This window comes from Oncorhynchus clarkii, chromosome 5, assembly GCF_045791955.1.
Source record: "Oncorhynchus clarkii lewisi isolate Uvic-CL-2024 chromosome 5, UVic_Ocla_1.0, whole genome shotgun sequence".
In the NCBI taxonomy this organism is placed as follows: domain Eukaryota; kingdom Metazoa; phylum Chordata; class Actinopteri; order Salmoniformes; family Salmonidae; genus Oncorhynchus; species Oncorhynchus clarkii.
The window spans coordinates 40,226,384-40,248,816 of NC_092151.1; the positions used below are offsets into that span (position 1 = coordinate 40,226,384).

At 42.2% G+C, this 22,433-nt stretch overlaps 1 protein-coding gene across 1 annotated transcript; it reads right to left on the reverse strand.

Annotated features, from left to right (window-relative positions):
- Nucleotides 1-129: 129 nt before the first annotated feature.
- LOC139408826 (tricarboxylate transport protein B, mitochondrial-like) lies at nt 130-21,107 on the reverse strand. The gene is made up of 9 exons (XM_071153189.1): nt 20,719-21,107; nt 13,193-13,300; nt 8,992-9,091; nt 8,759-8,897; nt 8,537-8,621; nt 3,753-3,857; nt 3,527-3,642; nt 3,336-3,409; nt 130-3,211 (listed from the first exon to the last, which is right to left on the reverse strand). Exons 1-9 carry the CDS (start codon nt 20,828-20,830, stop codon nt 3,097-3,099), a joined length of 954 nt encoding a protein of 317 aa, XP_071009290.1. The 5' UTR covers nt 20,831-21,107; the 3' UTR covers nt 130-3,096.
- Between the last annotated feature and the right edge of the window lie 1,326 nt (nt 21,108-22,433).

Sequence of the window (22,433 nt, forward strand, 5' to 3'; positions counted from 1 at the left end):
TAGGACCTTGACGATAACTACTCCTGTTATCTTATTCTATGGTATTATGGTCTGCAAACAATACTTCAGCTGTAAGATGCCCAAAACACTTTAAAAATCACCCTGTCATAAGAGGCAAAACAGACTCAATCATCTTGTATACAATCCTTTACACTCTTTAATGCACACATGGCATATTCAAAATCCCAAACGCAAATGTTACAAATGTCTCTCAGGCACTACAATCTGCAATGGCTGTGCATGGTCTTTCAATAAAACATGCTTACATAAGATCTAGTCTTTGAGCATAAAAAATAGATGCATCTTACATTGGGCAGACCATGACAGTGGCAAATGTATTGTTTCATTAAAAATGTCTATTAGGTTTTGCAAAAGATACATCTAGACATCTTAAATAAAAATTGGTGTCCCCAAACCCTCCACTAACACTACCAAGAAAATGTGTGTGAACTAATTGTAAATCCAAGGGCATTTAAACCTACTCGATAACTGCCAGGTAACATTACCAGGCAATATCTCATCACGTTGAATTACTCAAGGCTGCATTACAAAGATGATCTGGTAAGCTATACTGTCAACTAGTACCAGTAGATTTGATAAACATCTCAGCAAGGCATCATTACAATGTGTTACTGTCTATATCAAATTAACACTTTAAAAACAATGATTAAGTGTTATTGTATCATACTGTAACTCAGTGAGGAAAAACTGACCCAGCTAAGACATGCAACATGAATCATTTAAATTTTAGACATTAGTAGCACTAGAGATGTTACACCAGATTTCTAAAACCATCATAAACTACATTTGCAGGCACAAACAATCATTATGTAAATATATTTCTGATGTTTCACATTTAAAACTGCAAAGTCCCTCACCATCTCAATCTTGGTCAGTTTTTATGTAATTCACTTGAAAAGTTTTGGTTCATTCTGCAGAATGTCTGAGTATACTGTACAACATGTTCATCTCTGTAGTCGACAGACACCAAAAAACATAGAGATCCTATTAAAAATACTACTTCATTAGGATTCTCATTCTTAATTCTATGCCAAAACAGGGTTATGACAACCATAGAATAAGAATGAGTAGTAATTCAAAACTGAGTTCTTATTTTAACAATTAATATTATACTACTACATACAGTGCTGTGAAAAAGTATTTGCTCCCTTTCTAATTTTACTGAATGATATCAGGTCTTCAACCAAAACCTAATACAAGATAAAGGGAACCTGAATGAACAAATAACAATCACTTACTTATTTCATGAACAAAATTATGCTGCAACACTGAATGCCTCTCTGTGAAAAAGTAATTGCCCCCTTACACTCAATAACTAACTGGTTGTGCCAGCTTTAGCTGCAATGACTTCAACCAAACATTTCCTGTAGTTCTTGATCAGTCTCTCACGTCGCTGTGGGGGAATTTTGTCCCACTCTTCCATGCAGAACTGCTTTAAAACCTCTATGGGATCGGTGTCCCTAAACTGGGACGGTTGTTGCTAACGTGAGCTAATGTGACTAGAATGACAACAGCCAACTTTCCAGGACATAGACATGTCTTATATGGGCAGAAAACTTATTAAATTATTGTTAATCTAACTGCAGTGTCCAATTTACAGTAGCTATTACAGTAAAAAAAAAAAAAAAAAAGTAGTATGCTATTTATTGAGTGCACAACAACAAAACACTTATCACAGCAACTGGTTTGATACATTCACCTCTGAAGGTAAATAAATGTACTTACATTCAGTAATCTTGCTCTGATTTGTCATACTGAAGGTCCAAGAGATAAAATGTAGCATAGTTTTGTTTGCTAAAATCAATTTTTATATTCAAATGTTGGAACTGGGTTCTACAGTTTGAACCCCTGCTGCCTCTGGTGGCCAAAATCAAAATTACACCTAGACTCCTATGATTGACCGTTGATGTAAGGTTCTTACTGTGGAATGCCTGGTTTGGTTTTTGCTAGGCATATACAGACCCATGACCTCCAAAAAGTTGACAAGTTTGCCATAAAGCACCTGGAAGCACCTGGATGATCATCAAGACTCGCGGAAGCAGGGCCAGTCCTTGCTGTTCTGCCGCCCTAGGCGAGACCAAAAAATGCTGCCCCTCTCAAAATTAGAAGTCCCAGTAAGCAAAATGTTAAATAAATAAAATAAGTATATATTTCTTGTTATTTGTAAACTCAGGTTCCCTTTTGGTTGAAGATCTGATAACATTCAGTATTAAAAAAAATATGCAAAAATAGAGAAACTCAGAAAGGGGGCAAATACTTTTTCAAGGCACTGTACAAATAGTAGCTCTCTACCATAAAGATATCTCTGAATATAATGATATATAAGGCATTGTGTTGCAATTGCACTCAGGTATGTAAAGCAGCTAAATTGCAGACCTGCATTAAACCTGGAAAACAACACCCATGTGACACGTGAACAGGCATGTCTGTTGTAGTGCCATCATGTGTATGAACGACGGCCTCCACATCTCTACCAGACCCATTTCACTGGGTCACACCATCGTGTTAAATATAGAACATGGTCTTTGGAGTTAAAAGCCTTTGATCCTCCACCAGGCCATTTGATTTACATCACATTATATTGGGTTTTAGCTATAAGTATTGTTTCATCTTTGATTAATGTACAACATAAGATGTTAATAATAGCAATTAGTGAACTGAAGCACTGTCGGTCTAAGACACTGCTCTGGAATGATAGTGTTCCCATTATTCCAGTCATATAGGCCAAATCCCTCACCCTACCCATGTGCCCTTGCTCACTCCCCCCTGTGGATATAAAGAAGAACAAAGGATGTAGGTATAAACAATATGATAGTAGTATCCCCAATAGGATCATAGGCGAAGTGCACTCATCCCCAGATTGAAATGGCTGCATTTCATTCCAACTGACTAAAGCAAACAATGGCAGGGGATAGAGACCAACTTTTTTGTAATGAAATATAAACAGCCATGTCAGATCTGTAAGGAAGTCATGGATAACCTAAGGAAAGGGCAGAGGGATTGGGTTTGGAATCAGGCCATAGCCCCGCCTTGCCGGGGGTTCTCCACTCCGCTGGTTGCCACGGAAACGTGATCTCAGTCCGTCTTCCAGACTTTGTTAAGGACCTTCACCACCTCCTCGTAGATTATGAAGACGATGGCTACGTCCATACACACCCTGCCCAGCCTGGGGACTGTACCCTTATAGAACCTGGGGAGAGAGGAAATAATGAAGGAAGGAGGCAAAGAGCAGACAGGATCAATACAATTATATCTGATACAAATCGATGAAAATGAGACAGGAGGTCAAAGTTAGTGTGTACAGAGACACTTACGCTTTAGGTCCCTCATGCTTCATGATCTTGACGGCACAGTCCAGGGTGCTTTTGTACTTGTGAGCCTCCAGACCCTGTTAGTAGAGAGAGGGACAGGGTTTAACTAACAAAACAATAGTATAGTAAAAAGTATAGTAAAAGAGATTCAATTCACTGCAAGTGACCAGGTCATTAATAATGGTGGTGTGTACCTGCATCCTGGTTTTGATGACATCCAGAGGAGTGTTTCCAAACACACTGACAGCTCCAGCGAAGGCTCCGAATGCTCCCGTGACCAGAGGGTTAATGGCCTTGTTAGGATCTTCACCTAGGGAACAGAGAGAGAGACAGAGCAGTGAGACACTCTGGATAAACACACACACACACACAGGAGAGAAGGATTCAAACTCAGTTGATCTCACACACACACACACACACCTTTGTACCAGTTCCTTAGAGATGTCATGACGTAGAAGCGGATGGCCTGGTTGGATCCCTGTTTCAGTACCGTGGCTGTCAGACCCTGGTACGTCCCCCTCAGGCCTAGAGGAGACATAGATAACACAACACATCAACACACAGGTCGGGCTGCCTTCTGAGAATTCGTAGGCGAGCAAGTGAAACTACACTGCCATCCGTTATATTGGCAAACATGCAATTATTGGAGAAAAAAAAATAGATGGCCTACGAGAAAGATTAAACTACCAATGGGACATTAAACTGTATTATCTTATGTTTCATCGAGTCGTGGCTGAACGACGACATGAAAATCATACACTGGATCGAAAGGATAGAACAGCAGCCTCTGGTAAGACAAGGAGTGGCTGCCTATGTATATTTGTAAACAACAGCTTTTGCACAATATCTAAGGAAGTCTCAAGGTTTTGCTCGCCTGAGGTAGAGTATCTCATGATTAGCTGTAGACCACACTATCTACCTAGAGTTTCTCTGTATTTTCCGCAGCTGTCTGCATAACACCACAGACCGATGCTGGAACTAAGACCGCACTCAATGAGCTGTATACCGCCATAAGCAAACAAGAAAACGCTCATCCAGGTGATGCTCCTAGTGACCAGGGACTTTAATGCAGGGAAACCTAAATCCATTTGACCAAATTTCCACCTGCATGTTAAATGTGCAACCAGAGGAATATAATTTAAAAAATAATAATTTAAGAAAACTCTAGACCACCTTCACTCCACACACAGAGACAAGTACAAAGCTCTCCCTCCATTTGGCAAATCTGACTGTAATTCTATCCTCCTGATACCTGCTTACAAGCAAAAATTAAAGCAGGAAGCACCAGTGATCGGATGAAGTAGATGATAAGATAAAGGACTGTTTTGCTAGCACAGGCTGGAATATGTTCCAGGATTCTTCCAATGGCATTGAGGATTAAACCACATCAGTCACTCGCTTCATCAATAAGTGCATTGATGACGTCGTCCCCACAGTGCCTGTACGTACATGCCCCAACCAGAAGCCATGGATTACAGGCAACATCCGCACTGAGCTAAAGAGTAGAGATGCCGATTTCAAGGAGCGGGACTCTAACCCGGAAGCATATAAGAAACCCCACTATGCCCTCAGACGAACCATAAAAAAGGCAAAGCGTCAATACAGGACTAAGATCGACTCGTACTACACTGGCTCCGACACTCATTGCAGGACTTGCAGACTATTACAGACTACAAAGGGGAGCACAGCAGAGACCTGCCCAGTGACACGAGCCTACCAGATGAGCTAAACTACTTCTATGCTTGCTTCAAGGCAAGTAACACTGAAACATGCATAAGAGCATCAGCTGTTCCAGATGACTGTGTGATCACGCTCTCCGCAGCCAATGTGTATAAGACGTTTAAACAGGTCAACATTCACAAGGGCAGACGGATTACCAGGACATGTACTCAGTGCATGCGCTGACCAACTGGCAAGTATCTTCCCTGACATTTTCAACCTCTCCCTGTCCGAGTCTGTAATACCAACATGTTTCAAGCAGACCACCATAGTGCCTCTGCCCAAGACCACTAAGGTAACCTGCCTAAACAACAACCGACCCGTAGCACTCACGTCTGTAGCCATGAAGTGCTTCGGAAGGCTGGTCATGGCTCACATCAACACCATTATCCCAGAAACCCAAGACCCAATCAATTTGCATACCGCCCTAACAGATCAACAGATGATGCCATCTCTATTGCACTCCACGCTGCCCTCACCCACCGAGATAAGAGCCATACCTATGTGAGAATGCTGATAATTGACTACAGCTCAACGTTCAACACCATAGTCCCCTCCAAGCTCGTCACCAAGTTTAGGACCCTGAGACTGAACACCTCCCTCTGCAACTGGATCCTGGACTTCCTGACGGGTCAACCCCAGGTGGTGATGGTAGGCAACAACATCTGCCACGCTGATCCTCAACATGGGGGCCCCACAGGGGTGTGTGCTTAGTCCCCTTCTGTACTCCCTGTTCACCCACAACTGTGTGGCCAAGCTCGACTCCAACATTTATCAAGTTTGCTAAGGACACAACAGTGATAGGCCTGATCACCGGCGATGACGAGACAGCCTACAGGGACAGCCTACAGTACCTGGCAGTGTGGTTCCAGGATAACAACCTCTTCCTCAACGTCAGTAATACCAAGGAGCTGATTGAGGACTACAGCAAAGGGGGGAGGGGGGAAAATCGGCAGGGCTGGAATGGAGCGGGTCAAGAGTTTAAAATGGTCCACACACACTCGCAGTCGTGACGAACCCCTAAAGAGGTTGAAAAGATGTGTAATGGGCACTCAAATCCTCAAGTTCTAGAGCTGCACCATTGAAAGCATCTTGACTGGCTGCATCACTGCAACACCCACGAACGCATGGCGCTACAGAGGATGGTGCGGACAGCCCAGTACATCACTGGAGCTGAGCTCCCTACCATCCAGGACCTCTATTTCAGGCGGTGTGAAAGGAATGCCCAGATTATTATTATTATTTTAACTTCGGCTACCCAAGCCATAGACTGTTATCTTTGGTTCCGTACGGCAAGCGGTACCAGAGCATCAAGTCTGACACCAACAGGCTCCTGAACAGCTTCTTTCCCCAAGCCATAAGACAGCTAACAAAATGGCTATACGGACTATCTGCATTGATCCTTTTATTTTTACACCGACTCTGCACACTCACAGGACTCTACATACTCACTCACACACTGACACTCCAACAGCTACATGATGGGTCTGTAGACACCACACCCTCTCTTCTTTCTGTGGTTCAGGTGGCAGCAATGTTCACTCAAAAAAATGAGGCACTGAGCACAAACTTGAACGTTGTGAAAATTGTGTGCAACTTCCAGCACGCATTTACTGTGAACACTGAGGCTGTACCTGCTTTAACTGGCCAAGTAGGCTACTGTGACTATTTGATAATAATGTAGGTCTACCAGAGTGGCCTATCATTAAAACAATGGAGAAAATGCATCCATAACAATTTAACATGGAAATAGCTGTTCTATCATTCAACCTACAGTAGCAGCCAATGTGCACACGTGGCTACATAAAGCTCTTGCTTTGATCTCAAAACAAGCTCATCTACTCACGACCGTTCATGCTGTAAACACAGTCCAGTTTAAAGTAAATAGCACAGATCCATATATGGCAATGGTCTAATTGCACAGATCCATATATGGCAATGGTCTAATTGCACAGATCCATATATGTCAATGGTCTAATTGCATATATGCCTACTGCAGCTCTGATTGTTTATGCCACACCGGTCTGTTTAGAGTCGTGCATGTCAATGCAACAGAATCCTACTCCGATGCGTTCTGCCTACAACAAAATCTCTTGTATTGTTCGTTTTGTTTTGGTATGTTGCATTGAAAGTGGCTAATATTGCAATGATTTCATCACAATTGCCACAGTAAAGGAAAACATTGATAGGGTTAACAGGGAAAACTCTAGAACAGTGGTCACAAAACTTTTCCTTGTCAAGATCACTGAGTCAAAACGCAAGCCAAGATCTACCGCTCAGATTTCTTTTTAAACATGACTTAAAGAAACGTAAGCCTGTGCATCATTAACCAATTAAAAACAGTACTGTAGCAATGAGGTTTGTGCAGTAAGCTATAGGCCCAATACATTGTCACCACATATTGGCTTTGCTTGAATTGCCCTGCCAATGCATTGCTGTTCGGGCCATTTTTTGGAGGTAGGCTATATGATCACACCGGTAATAGATCCTTTGATGTATTACTTGTGAGTCACAGCTGAGTGAGCATACATTTAAATAATTTGCTTTTTATTTTACTGGGCTGATGGTGCCTGCATCTAATGGTCAGTCTCAGTGCAGAGAGAACGCAGCAGACTGAGGGTCCCCCTCTCAACATCCCTCCGCTGACACTGACCAAAAAGGCAAACAGTCTTCCAGCTGATGGCGAAACTCGAGTCGCACCACATCATTTTTTGCCTCATGCACAAATTCAAGTTGCTACTCCTATGAACAGAGAAAGTTAAATATTCCTTGAGCCGCTAATAATAAACAACAACGCAAGTCTATAGATACATTTTCCTACTCATTCATTTATGCTGCAGTGCTTGTTGTAGCGATGAGTTGAAATAGGAAGAACGCACATTTTATAGCTTATAAAATTGTTGAATACAAAGTGTTGACAGTGCTGAATAAGAACTTAAACACGAACACACTCATAAAAACAGCAGCTCTTTGCTGTATTCGTTGACAGCCTCTCTCTAGTCACGGTTTTAAACGTTTTGAAATCTCACAGTATCAACTTTGTTGTAGCCTTTCATGCCTGCTACGTTACTGCAGATACTGTAATCTGAGATTACCAGCAGTAGGCCTATAGAAGACTTGATTAGCTCTCCGGGCCCGCCTGGAAGGCAGAGTTTGTACCTTCAGACACATGAAATGGTTCAAAATGGCAACAGTTCACCTGATTTGGGTGCGCCTACAAACAGCCTTCAGACAACAAAAAGAAATAGGAACAGGAATAGCTTTATGTTTGGGTTTTTTACAGAAATGTTTGCCGATCGACTAGGAATGCCTTGGAGATCGACCGGTTGGTGACCACTGCTCTAGTAAGTTGAGTGAAGTTCAATCTCGTGCTTCTCTCTGTGGGCTGATATTTATTCTGTGCAGCAGTCCTGGGGGAGCTGCGAGGCAGTCTCGGTGGAACATTGGGTGGCAGTAAACTCACAGTGTCTGTCTCGTTTCCTTACCTTCTGTTCTGACGATCTCCCTGACTCCATGGAAGAATCCCCGGTACTTTGGGTTGGCTGACGATTGGTCATGGATAAACTTTACCTGAAATGACAAGAGGACAACACAGATTCAAGTTATATGCAGACCTTTGTTTTTTCAAACTAGTAACGTCACACACCGATACATGCAGATAACGGTTTAAGATTTCCGGTTTAAGAAGTGATTTAAGACACACACACCTTGACCGTCTCCATGGGGCAGACCACCACCACAGCCTCAGCCACTCCAGCCCCCAGCCCACAGAGAAGACCCCGGGTACTGTCCAGCTTCCCACTCTCATCACGCATCTTATTACTGAGGAACTCAAAAACACCAAACCTGATAGAGAGAGAGAGAGGATGTCAGGGACATATTGAAAATGGACCGAGACAGAGGATGAGGCAGAGAGGGACAGTGTGATGTGTGTGTGTACCTGACAGCTGCTTTGGGTATGGAGCCATAGAGCAGAGAGCTGAGCCCTCTGTATAGACCTCTCACCCCATGACCGTCTACCGTCTGCTTCACACAGTCAACTACAGGAAGGGTAAGGAAGAGACGGAGAGAGAATCAGATTGAGAGAGGACACAAAAACATATAGTCAACTGCAGATATTTCAAATCACTTTTGAGTTGTTTTTTTTGCATGGTGTTTTGTGCATGTTACCTGTGGGACATTCAACGGTATTTTAGCAAGTAACTTAGTGCATTGTACGGGTACAGGAAACTGTTAGTGAGAGTCATGGTGCTAGCAGCCACAGTTAAGTCCAGGAGAGTGAACTCTCAGTACTGACTGACTAACATGTTGTTTCAGACAGACTCCAGGCCAAAGTTCAGTGACTCTGAACATACAGATAACACGGCTAGGCTGAACACACACACACACACGCACACACAGAGGAAGCTCTGAAGTTCTCAGGAAAGGCGCTGGAACTCACTAGCAGTGTAGTGGTGTGGGGGCTGTGCTGGGGGCTCGGCAAAGTGGGTCTGATTATATCCTGCCTGGTTGGCCCTGTCCGGGGGTATAGTCGGACAGGGCCACAGTGTCTCCCGACCCCTCCTGTTTCAGCCTTCAGTAATTATGCTGCAATAGTTTGTGTCGGGGGGCTAGGGTCAGTCTGTTATATCTGGAGTATTTCTCCTGTGTGAATTTAAGAGCTCTCTCTCTCTCAAAAGCCAACTGACATTTACTCCTGAGGTGCTGACCTGTTGCACCCTCTACCACAATGTGATTATTATTATTATTATTATTATTATTATTATTATTATTATTAGACCCTGCTGGTCATCTATGAACGTTTGAACATCTTGGCCATGTACTGTTATAATCTCCACCCGGCACAGCCAGAAGAGGACTGGCCACCCCTCAGAGCCTGGTTCCTCCCTTTCTAGGGAGTTTTTCCTAGGCACTGTGCTTCTACATCGGCATTGCTTGCCGTTTGGGGTTTTAGGCTGGGTTTCTGTATAGAACTTTGACATCGGCTGATGTAAAAAGGGCTTTATAAATAAATTTGATTGATAGAGCCGCTGTTTTAATACACAAACATTTCCACTTTGGAACTCTCCTATTGATTTACAGATCCCTTGCTCAAGGCTTTTTATTAATCTGACATGTAAGGCCTCATGCAAACAGCTGCTGACACCCACACAGTATTCAAAAGCATGTTGTGTCTCAACGATGGCGGGCACAACACAAAAACCTCAGATGATGTAAATAAAATATGGTCTAAGCTACAAAATATGCAAATATGAGAAGAGTAAGTTATTGCGTTAATTCCTATTTAAAAAAATAAATGATTAAACAGTTTGACAACCCTGTTTTTTTTAGCTTTTAAATTATAACAAACTCAACCGTTTATCTTTTCCAGTGATGAAGACATGGATGTCTCATGGTAGGGTGGGCTATGCAAAATGGGTCAACTGAATGTTTTGGCATTCGGGTCCAAAAAGTCACTTTAACCTTCTTTCCTGGGTAAACATGTATGGAAAGTTTTTGTTTAAAACAAATGGGATGCTGTCAAAAAAACAAATATTTCCGTCTCCTGTTTAGGAGCAACTGTTGGCAAGATGTATCAGTGCACCTGGTATGGAACCAAGAGGATCCTTAAACTTCTTAGGGGTGAGATCCCGCTAACGGGATCGATAGGACAACAGCCAGTGAAAGTGCAGGGCGCCAAATTCAAAACAACAGAAATCCCATAATTAAAATTCCTCAAACATAGAAGTATTTCACACCATTTTAAAGATATACTTCTTGTTAATCCCACCACAGTGTCCGATTTCAAATAGGCTTTACGGCGAAAGCACCACAAACAATTATGTTAGGTCAGAGCCAAGTCACAGAAAAACACAGCCATTTTTCCAGCCAAAGAGAGGAGTCACAAAAATCAATGTTTGTATGTTTTGTTCGATAAAGTTCATATTTATATCAAAAGATCGCAGTATACATTGGCGCGTTACGTTCAGTAGTTCCAAAAACATCTGGTGATTTTGCAGAGCCACATCAATTTACAGAAATTCTCATAATAAATGTTGATGAAAATACAAGTGTTATGCATGGAACTTTAGATACACTTCTCCTTAACGCAACCGCTGTCAGATTTCAAAAAAGCTTTACGGAAAAAGCAAACCATGCAATAATCTGGAGTACAGAGCTCAGAGACCAAAGAGTTTTCCCTGTTAACCAAAGATATCCGCCATATTGTGCAGTCAACAGAAGTCAGAAATAACATTATAAATATTCACTTACCTTTGATGATCTTCATCAGAATGCACTCCCATGAATCCCAGTTCCACAATAAATGTTTGTTTTGTTCGATAATGTCCATCATTTATGTCCAAATAGCTACTTTTAGTTAGCGCGTTCTATAAACAAATCCAAAACTCACGAAGCACGTTCACTAGTTGCAGACGAAAAGTCAAAAAGTTCTGTTACAGTCCGTAGAAACATGTCAAACGATGTATAGAATCAATCTTTAGGATGTTTTTAACATAAATCTTCAATAAATGTTCCAACCGGAAAATTCCTTTGTCTTCAGAAAAGCAATGGAACGCGAGCTAACTCTCTCACGAAAGAAATGTCATGAGCTTGTGGCAATCTGCCAGACCACTGACTCAAAGAGCCCTTATGAGCCCCTCCTTTACAGTAGAAGCCTCAAACAAGTTTCTAAAGACTGTTGACATCTAGTGGAAGGAAGTGCATTATGACCAACATCCCACTATATCTTCAATAGGGAATGAGTTGAAAAACGACCAACCTCAGATTTCCCACTTCATGGTTGGATTTTTTCACAGGTTTTTGCCTACCATATGATTTCTGTTATACTCACAGACATCATTCAAACAGTTTTAGAAACTTCAGTGTTTTCTGTCCAAATATACGCATATATTAGCAACTGGGACTGAGTGGCAGGCAGTTTACTCTGGGCACCTTATTCATCCAAGCTACTCAATACTGCCCCCAGCCATAAGAAGTTAACAGCTTCTACCCCCAAGCCATGAGACTGCAAACAAGACAGAAAATTAGCTAATCAAACAGCTACCAGGACTACCTGCATTGACCCTTTTTTGCACTAACTCTATGCACACACACTGGACTCTACTCACGCATACTAAAACTGACAACCCAATACACACACTACATACGCTCACATGCATACGGATGCCACACACACACACACACACGCTTTAACACTCACCACATACAATATACTGCTGCAACCTAGTCACTTTACCCCTACTATGTACAGTACCAGTCAAAGGTTTGGACACACCTACGCATTGAAGAGTTTCTTTATTTGTGCTATTTTTTACATTCTAGTATAATAGTGAAGACATCAAAGCTATGAAATAACACATATGGAATCATGTAGTAATCAAACAAGTGTTAAACAAATCAAAATATACTACAACATTCTGCAGCGATACGACATTCCATCTGGTTTGCACTCAGTGGGATAATCAATTGTTTTTCAACAGGACAATGACCCAACACACCTCCAGGCTGTGTAAGGGCTATTTGACCAAGAAGGAGAGTGATGGAGTGCTGCATAAGATGACCTGGCCTCCAATCACCCGACTTCACCCCAACTGAGATGGTTAGGGATGAGTTGGACCGCAGAGTGAAAGAAAAGCAGCCAACAAGTGCTCAGCATGTGGGAACTCCATCAAGACTGTTGGAAAGCATTCCTCATGATGCTGGTTGAGAGAATGCCAAGAGTGTGCAAAGTTGTCATCAAGGCACTTTAAAGAATTTAAAATCTATTTTGATTTGTTTAACACTTTTTTGGTTACTACATTATTCCATATGTGTTATTTCACAGTTTTTGATGTCTTCACTATTATTCTACAATGTCGAAAATAGTACAAATAAAGAAAAACCCTTGAATGAGTAGGTGTGTCCTAACTTTTGACTGGTACTGTACATACTACCTCAATTACCTCGTACCCATGCACATCGACTCGGTACTGGAACTCCCTGTATATAGCCAAAAATGTATTTTTATTCATTGAATTTATTCCTCACGTCACTTTCTATTTAAATGAATACAATCTTTAACTCTGCATTGTTGGAAAAGGACCCGTAAGTACGCATTTCACTATTAGTGTGTCAAATAACACTTGATTTGAGATACCCACCGATGCCTTTATATCTGGGAGAGTTGGCCTTCTCATCCAACTGCAGCTGAGTCTTCACATACTCTGTAGGGAATGTAATACAGATCTCTATTCCTCCAGCAATACCACCTAGAGAGAGAAAGGGAGAGACAGAAAAGTTATGGTCGTTAGGCGGATCTCTATTCCCTCTGCTCCATCTGGAACAACAGACAAGTTCAGTTAAAGGCTTGTGTCTTCTCTGCTGTGGCTGAATAGATGGCATCATTTTATGTATAACGTTATTACTACATTCACAAATAAAATACAATAAAGTATCATCAGTGTCTCAAAAACATATTTATTTTAATATTTTTTAAGTCCTCTTAATCAGTTTCTCTGTAACTGTAGTTTTATCGGTAACCTCCTGGTTCCACCTTAACAGCCGGAGCTCCACACATCTGCAGTTGAACCGCTAACAGAAAAGAGGGCTCTGATTGGCTGAGCTGGGATTCTGTCCACAGGATACGCCCCTCTGCTCTGATCAGTGGGGGTGTGATTCCACTGACAGAGAGAGTTAAGACGTCAGCATGTTTCAGTTCGGAACTCAGTTAGCCGAACGAGTTTGCTCGCATTACTCCCTTAAAATACCTTTGTTTGAAAAACGCGAAAAAGTACTGCTTGTCCATTTTGAGACGCCGTAGCCAGTATACACTTAATATATAACTAATCCAAGAGAACTCAAGAAATCTGTCATTTATTTTGACGTGTTTGCCGAATAGATCTTTCGCGCAGTTTTACATCTAACTAAGATGTTTGGTGAATGAAAACGAGTCGTCTCTCGTTGAATAACAACAAACTTTATTGAAGAATCCCTACTGTTAACTAATCACCGACGAAGGGGCGTAGACTTCGGCTCCAAACTTCGGCTTGCCTCCAGAAAAAAAAGTGGTGAGCCCGAACAGCCGAAAAACCCTCACCGAAGTCCATACGAACAAAGACGTCACAAAATATGCACGAACTCAACCGAACTGTTTTGGCTGAGAAGCATGTGGACGCCTCTCTCACACAGTCGTCATAAACCGATAGAGTTTGTTGCTGGCAACAAACAAACATAGCATGCTCAACCACTGATCTCTAACCAGTTAACTGAACAATCCCCATTTGAAAATATGTTTGATTTGAAGTGGGGAAAGCTGACCCTAATGTGTGTGTGGGAAACGTCCTGGTTGAGTCTAAACATCAACCCCATGCTGATGCTTCTGAAATAGACATTTGTTGAGGCTCTGGACTTCAGCATGCCTTTCAACTCTCCACACAAGCATGCAGGGTGGTCAGTCCCACACAGGAATAGTCATGCAACACTTCATTATCCACAAGCACACACACACAATTAGTCCCTCTTAGTAGTGGCATGTGGGTAAAAAAATAATATACATTTCTTTTAATCACTTTTAATCACCCCCCCCCCCCCCCCCATCTCATTCCATAATCATGGGCATTAATATGGAGTTGTTTCCCCTTTTGCTGTTATAACAGCATCCACTCTTCTGAAAGGCTTTCCACTAGATGTTGGAACATTGTTGCGGGGACTTGCTTCCATTCAGCCACAAGAGCATTAGTGAGGTCGGGCACTGATGTTGGACGATTAGGCCTGGCTTGCAGTCGGCGTTCCAATTCATCTCAAAAGTGTTCGATAGGGTTGAGGTCAGAGCTCTGTGCAGCTCAGTCAAGTTCTTTCACACCGATCTTGACAAACCATTTCTGTATGGACCTCGCTTTGTAAACAGGAAAGGGCCTTCCCCAAACTGTTGCCACAAAGTTGGAAGCACAGAATCATCTAGAATGTCAATGTATGCTGTAGCGTTAAGATTTCCCTTCACTGAATCTAAGGGGCTTTGCCAGAACCATGAACAAACAGCCCCAGACCATTATTCCTCCTCCACCAAACTTTACAGTTGGCACTATGCATTGGGGCAGGTGGTGTTCCCATGGCGTTTGCCAATCCAAGATTCATCCGTCAGACTGCCAGATGGTTTAGCGTGATTCGTCACTCCAGAGAGCGCGCTTCCACTGCTCCAGAGTCTAATGGCGGCGAGCTTTACACCACTCCAGCCAACGCTTGGCATTGCACATGGTGATCTTAGGCTTGTGTGCGGCTGTTCGGCCATGGATACCCATTTTATAAAGCTCCAGAGGAACAGTTCTTGTGCCGACGTTACTTCCAGAGGAAATTTGGAACTCGGTAGTGAGTGCTGCAACCGAGGACAGGCTATTTTTACACGCGTCAGCATTCGGCAGTCCCATTCTGTGAGCTTGTGTGGCCTACCACTTCGCAGCTGAGCCGTTGTTGCTCCTAGACATTTCCATTTCACAATAACTGACTTGTTGGAAAGGTGGCATCCTATTAAGGTGCCACGTTGAAAGTCACGGAGCTCTTCAGTAAGGACATTCTACTGGCAATGTCTATGGAGACTGCATGGCGGTGTCCTCGATTTCTATATACCTGTCAGCAACAGGTGTGGCTGAAATAGCTGAATCCTCTAATTTGAAGGGGTGTCCACATACACTATATATGCAAAAGTACAGTGCCTTGCGAAAGTATTCGGCCCCCTTGAACTTTGCGACCTTTTGCCACATTTCAGGCTTCAAACATAAAGATATAAAACTGTATTTTTTTGTGAAGAATCAACAACAAGTGGGACACAATCATGAAGTGGAACGACATTTATTGGATATTTCAAACTTTTTTAACAAATCAAAAACTGAAAAATTGGGCGTGCAAAATTATTCAGCCCCTTTACTTTCAGTGCAGCAAACTCTCTCCAGAAGTTCAGTGAGGATCTCTGAATGATCCAATGTTGACCTAAATGACTAATAATGATAAATACAATCCACCTGTGTGTAATCAAGTCTCCGTATAAATGCACCTGCACTGTGATAGTCTCAGAGGTCCGTTAAAAGCGCAGAGAGCATCATGAAGAACAAGGAACACACCAGGTAGGTCCGAGATACTGTTGTGAAGAAGTTTAAAGCTGGATTTGGATACAAAAAGATTTCCCAAGCTTTAAACATCCCAAGGAGCACTGTGCAAGCGATAATATTGAAATGGAAGGAGTATCAGACCACTGCAAATCTACCAAGACCTGGCCGTCCCTCTAAACTTTCAGCTCATACAAGGAGAAGACTGATCAGAGATGCAGCCAAGAGGCCCATGATCACTCTGGATGAACTGCAGAGATCTACAGCTGAGGTGGGAGACTCTGTCCATAGGACAACAATCAGTCGTATATTGCACAAATATTGCACAAATGCTCTCCATCCAACCTCACTGAGCTCGAGCTGTTTTGCAAGGAGGAATGGGAAAAAATGTCAGTCTCTCGATGTGCAAAACTGATAGAGACATACCCCAAGCGACTTACAGCTGTAATCGCAGCAAAAGGTGGCGCTACAAAGTATTAACTTAAGGGGGCTGAATAATTTTGCACGCCCACTTTTTCAGTTTTTGATTTGTTAAAAAGTTTGAAATATCCAATAAATGTCGTTCCACTTCATGATTGTGTCCCACTTGTTGTTGATTCTTCACAAAAAAATACAGTTTTATCTTTATGTTTGAAGCCTGAAATGTGGCAAAAGGTCGCAAAGTTCAAGGGGGCCGAATACTTTCGCAAGGCACTGTATATCACGGTCGCAAGGCATAGGAACGAAGGCCAAGGAAATAAGACACAGTGTTAGAATAAATTCAACCACACCTTTGTTTCATCACAAAACTGGAGTGCAACCTCTGTCTGTTGAAGTCCACAAAGCATATTGCATGTAACAAATAGCTACATGACCTACAGCACCCTAACCCTAGACATCCAGATTGCCTCCCACAATTTTCAAATGTTCCGGCTTAACAAGTCTGCATGTAACAGAAAACTTTAGTTTGGCATAGAGGAACTATGTCACTTCCTTAACCGCTTGAATAAAAAACAAACTAGTAGCTAGCAAGATGGAGATGAGTGGTTCTTTTTAATGAGTGCATTTCGCAAGTGGCTAGTTTACAAAAACTAGCTTCACCTACAACCACTTTCTGGCATGTGTACCTCGTGATTTGTTGGGAGAGTTGTCTGTCTGAAGTGGGCCCAGCCCAGAATTATTTTTCTTCCCCTTTTCAAAAAGCTGCCTAAAGAGTCCGTTTTTTTCTCACAAATAGGCTCATGTTCATTATCTTGTTATTACACAATAGGCTAGAAATTCTGCCCAGTGCACGGCTCTTCCTGTCATAACGCTAGATGTTTTATAATTAGACATGTCCAATTGTTTCCTCATAACAGGCCAGTCATTCATTCCCTACTCTACTATTCTAAGGAAGCAGTGAAGGAAGCAGGTGTCAGCTGAATTATAAAAAGGCACACAACCTGAGAGATAAGAAGCAAGCCAAACGACTGCATGTTTCACAAGATATAACTTAATCTGGGTAGATGAGGGTGTGTAGAGTGCCATAGTAATGCTCAACAACATTACTAATTCATTTTACAACACATTTTATTAGGTCTCAGAGTGCTTTGCATTCTATGGGGGGTAATCAAGTTCAAAAAGTGGACTGAAGAGTGAACATTGAAGGTAAATTATAACCCCCCGACCCGCCAGCATGCGCCCCCGGTCTGATGAAAGGGTGTTGTATAAACCAGCTGCATGTGTGCCGTGTGTGAAGCAGTGTGTCTGTGCAGGAGTGTGTGTGTGTGTGTGTGTGTACAGTGTGGGCAGGAGTGTGTCTGTGTGTGTGCTCTCTGAACTGCAGAAGTGTGTGCAGTTTGTGCTGTGTCATCATGGCTCATGGATTCAGGCAAACAACACTGTACTGCACTGCAGGCCTCAGCCTCCTGTCAAGCACTCACACTACTGGGTGAATCTCACTGGTAGTGTAATAGGTTCCCTGTCATCTCCTTTCCTTCATCTGGTTTGATTGTGAAAGCACTTCCTGGTAGACATCCATCATATTGCTCTCATCTATCCTGTGAGCGCAAATGAGTAGGCCCCGATAGCTTACAATTTACTCCAGGTGAAAGCGTAGTTGCTTGACAAGGATAGGCTGATAGACATGGGAAAACAGGCCTGAAACATGTGCCAGAGAACTGAGACAGACAAATGGTTTATATCTCCTGATAGGAGAGGATAGTTCTACTATATCAAGGAATTGGAATGGATCAGTGTTCACTTGTTACTCTTGCAAGAAGCAAGATACAGAAGCAATTTACGCAAACAAATGAGTTATCAACCATGAATGCCCTCAATAATGCGGCGCCATGCATTGTCCCAAAAGAGACAAACTAAGTAGCGCAACTGCATTCAAGGATGCACGTGCAGCAACGGTTCCATCTAAGGACCTTACTCGTCAGGCTGCATGCAAACCTTGACACGCCTTACTAGGGCTACAAACCTCTACACTGCTTTGGAACACAAGGACATGGTTGGCTTGGATTTTGTACCTCTGTAGCCTAGCTTTACAGTGTCCGGCACATCCCACTCAGTGCTGTGAGAGGAGTCTGCCAAACTCCCATTCATAAGCCATGATGACCACACTCTGCTGGACTAAGGGAAAGGGGGCTTTGGTATGATCATGGGGTCCGGAATTACCAGAGAAAAGGACCATGACACATCTAATTAACTCTACACACCCTGGAACTGACGACTAGAGCAAAGCATGTGTCCTTGTAGAACAGGAGTGATCTGTATTGAAACCCAGACAAAAAAAACGACCATGATTTGGAGGATTTTAACAAAATGTTAATCATAGAATGGTCCTTTGGAGGAAGGATTGTTGACACATTTTAATCTAACAGCATAATTGAGAAATAACCTATGTTATTAACCTAAGTTTTAGCCATACCAAAGCCTCCATAATATTTTGTGTGTAGATGCTACAAAGCAAACAAGATTGTCATATGAAGCTTTACGGCTTGCTCTGTAATAGTAGTAGTAGTTCTTACATGAATTTGAATGTTTCAAAATATAAAAACATGAATATTGAAAATAAACCATAATTGAGTCAGCAAATCTTTCAATACATTGTCATAGTAGGCAATGTAACCAATCAAAGCCCTCCTTTTATCATTGCCCACTCTGGAACTTTAATATGCCCATAGACCAGCGTTTCCCAAACTCGGTCATGGGGACACATTTTGTTTTTTGCCCTAGCCCTACCCAGCTAATTCAAATAATCAAAGCTGGATGATGACTTGAATCAGCTGTGTAGTGCTAGGGAAAAAACCAAAACTCCTTGGGGTCCCCATGACCGAGTTTGGGAAACGCTGCCAAAAAGTATATTATGTTCAACAATATATTTTAAAAAATTGCCAAGTCAAACATTTTATATATTCATGTTTATTTGACTATACTAATACAGTTATGTAAGAACGTTTCTATTGAAATCAGTATACTACTCATATTACAGAGCAAGCGGTAAAGCTTCATATGACACACATTTTAGCTTTGTTGCGCCAACATGGAGTCTTAAAGGAGGCCTGGGTATGGCCAAAATGTAATAAATATGCCAACTTTTATTATGTATTTCTTTATTATGCTTTTAGATACAAAATGTCAAATATATGTCAACAATCCTTCTTCCAAAGCACCATGCTATGGAATACATTTTGTGAAAATCCCCCAAATCATGGTATTTTTTGTCAAGGTTTCAAGAAGAATAACAGATCACTCACACAGACAAGTTGAATCAAAGGTTAAAAGGGCAAATTGATAGTTCAACAGATGCAGCCAGTTCTCCTGAACTATAGTCAAAATGAGGTGTGCACTTTGGGAGTGCACAATTTGAAGACAATCCAGGCATAGACATTGCAGACAATTTTTTTCTTCCAAACAATTTAATACTGCCTTGTATTCCTAAAGTCTCATATGCATTCAATAATGATCATATTGCAGCTCCATGTGTGCGAGCACACACACACACACACACACACACACACACACACAGAAGGCAGGCTGCAGATTCATGCCACTCCTCAAGTTCCACAGTGCATGAAGACAGTACATCGCACTCAAAGGGTGACTAGTTACTTTTGAATCACAAACCTCCCCCATCAGTCACAAAAAACAAGGCATATGACCAGATACACAATATCTCATGCCAAAGCACATTGGATACTTACTTGGCACTGGTGCCGTTTTAGAGGTGGTTTGGACACCCTGTCGAGCACAGGACATAATTGTGTTGCTATATTGTGATCAAATGTGCCTTACTCCCTAGCAACGGACACGTAGTTCATGAAGAAATTAAGAAAAAAGGCTGAATAGATTAGTAGACTTAAATAATTATTTACTACACTAACAAAGTTCACGTTGCCTCCCATGGCAAGCTCTATACAGTAGGCAGGCAATCGTGTTGAAATATCTTGCTACAAACTGACTGCCACTACAAAAGTAAAAAGAAAGTCCTGTATAATATATTGTATTGTCACAGTGACAATGATTTGCATTGTTACAACGTAACAAGACGCTATAATGAACGCTGCCTGAATTGTGAAGCAATATCAGCCTACACAAGGAAAGATGAATGAATGTATCCTTACCTGCTAGAATGGCTTTGCCAGGGTGGGTGAGTTTGGCTTTTCCTGACTGGGCGGCAGCGGCCAAACAGTGGGGTCTGTGGAATGGACTCACGAATGTGGGATTCCTGGACATATTGGCAACAAACGGCCCCCAAAACAACCAAAAACTTGTTCACTTCTAGGACGACACTCTTTATCCCTCCAGATCGTCAGCCTCCGTGCACTCCGGCGCTTTGTGCACAAATTGCGCCTCGATCACACCTACAGCGTTTGATGTGCGATCACTTACAAAGGCGATGCTGATAATTGAAAACCGCACAGCTCAAAAGCTAATGTGTCCTCCACTTTTGACAGTTGAAGTTCACTCGTGCATTGCAAGTGTTCACAGGGCGGGGCTTTCACCCTTCCACGTAAAAAGAGAACGTCTCCATATTTTTCACAAACAAACCAGATTTAAGGTGGAACGGGAAATTCCCTCAGCTGCTTTGATTAGCCTAGTAGTTCACGGTGCCATAGTCCAGACAGAGTAACTGCAGCCTCGCCTAAAGAAATATATCAGTCAGTAGTCTCGTGTTATTCATAGCGGCCCCATAGCCCTTGTTGGCCTCAACCACCACATTTATAAAACGTTTCCGACATTGACCTCTTCAAACAACCTGTAAATTTCTTAGGGTGGCCTGGTATGTAGGTATAAACAAAAATATTCACCAATGTGACCCTCACATTGGGCTTTAAAAAATATATATATATTATTTAACTAGGAAAGTCAGTTAAGAACAAATTATTATTTACAATGACGGCCTACTCCGGTCATACCCGGACGACACTGGGACTATGGGACTCCAAATCAGGTAACTATAGTGACGCCTATTGTTCTGAAGTTCAGTGCCTTAGACCGCTGCGCCACTCGGGAGCTTTACACAAATTATTGGCAGCCTTCTACACTAACACGTCATTGGACCCTATATTAGGTAAGCTTACTACACCCCCCCCCCCCCCCCCCCCCCCCCCCATTTATGTAGCCTACAACAACAGTAGTGACGACTTCTTATCTTTCTTATCCTATTATTTGTCACTAAACAATGCTATTTTCGTCATAGGCTGCGCAGTCGCTAGTGGCCACTATGGATCTCCAGTGGATGCGGTTTCCACTAGTTACCATGGCCACAAAGTCAAAGATGGCTATATCACAGATACACAATTGTTCTATAAATGTGAAGCATCCGCTTAGCGTTTCCACTCACTAACAAATATGGTAGGGAGAGGAAGCCCACTGGCCGGCAGTGGGAGAATACGGAACGAGATGGATTTAGGCCGAAATTCTGCACATTTTCTCATCGATGAAACATTTGATCTCAATACAGTTCTGTTCCCAAAACTATAATATGTTATGAACAGAGTGGACTACGTTTTGTAGACTTTACCCTTTGCAAAAGTTTTTTTTTAATCTCGTTGTTTAGAAGTGCAAATGCGTACTTCACAGAAGAGGCGTACCCTAACGAAATCTGCAGTTGATGCGGCTGACCAAATAAATTGTAGGTTGCAAAAAGTCTGAAGATTGCAAAAGAGCCAGTGTCCCTCCCAAGCCCTCTGAGATGCAATTTTACTATGAATAAATTTAATTCACTGAATATATTGCTTTATTGGCAAATGCTGGAATGAATTTGACAAATTATGTAGCTAAAACATTCTGCTGCAGTCATTCATGCCCTCGCCCCAGTGAATTGCGCATGCTC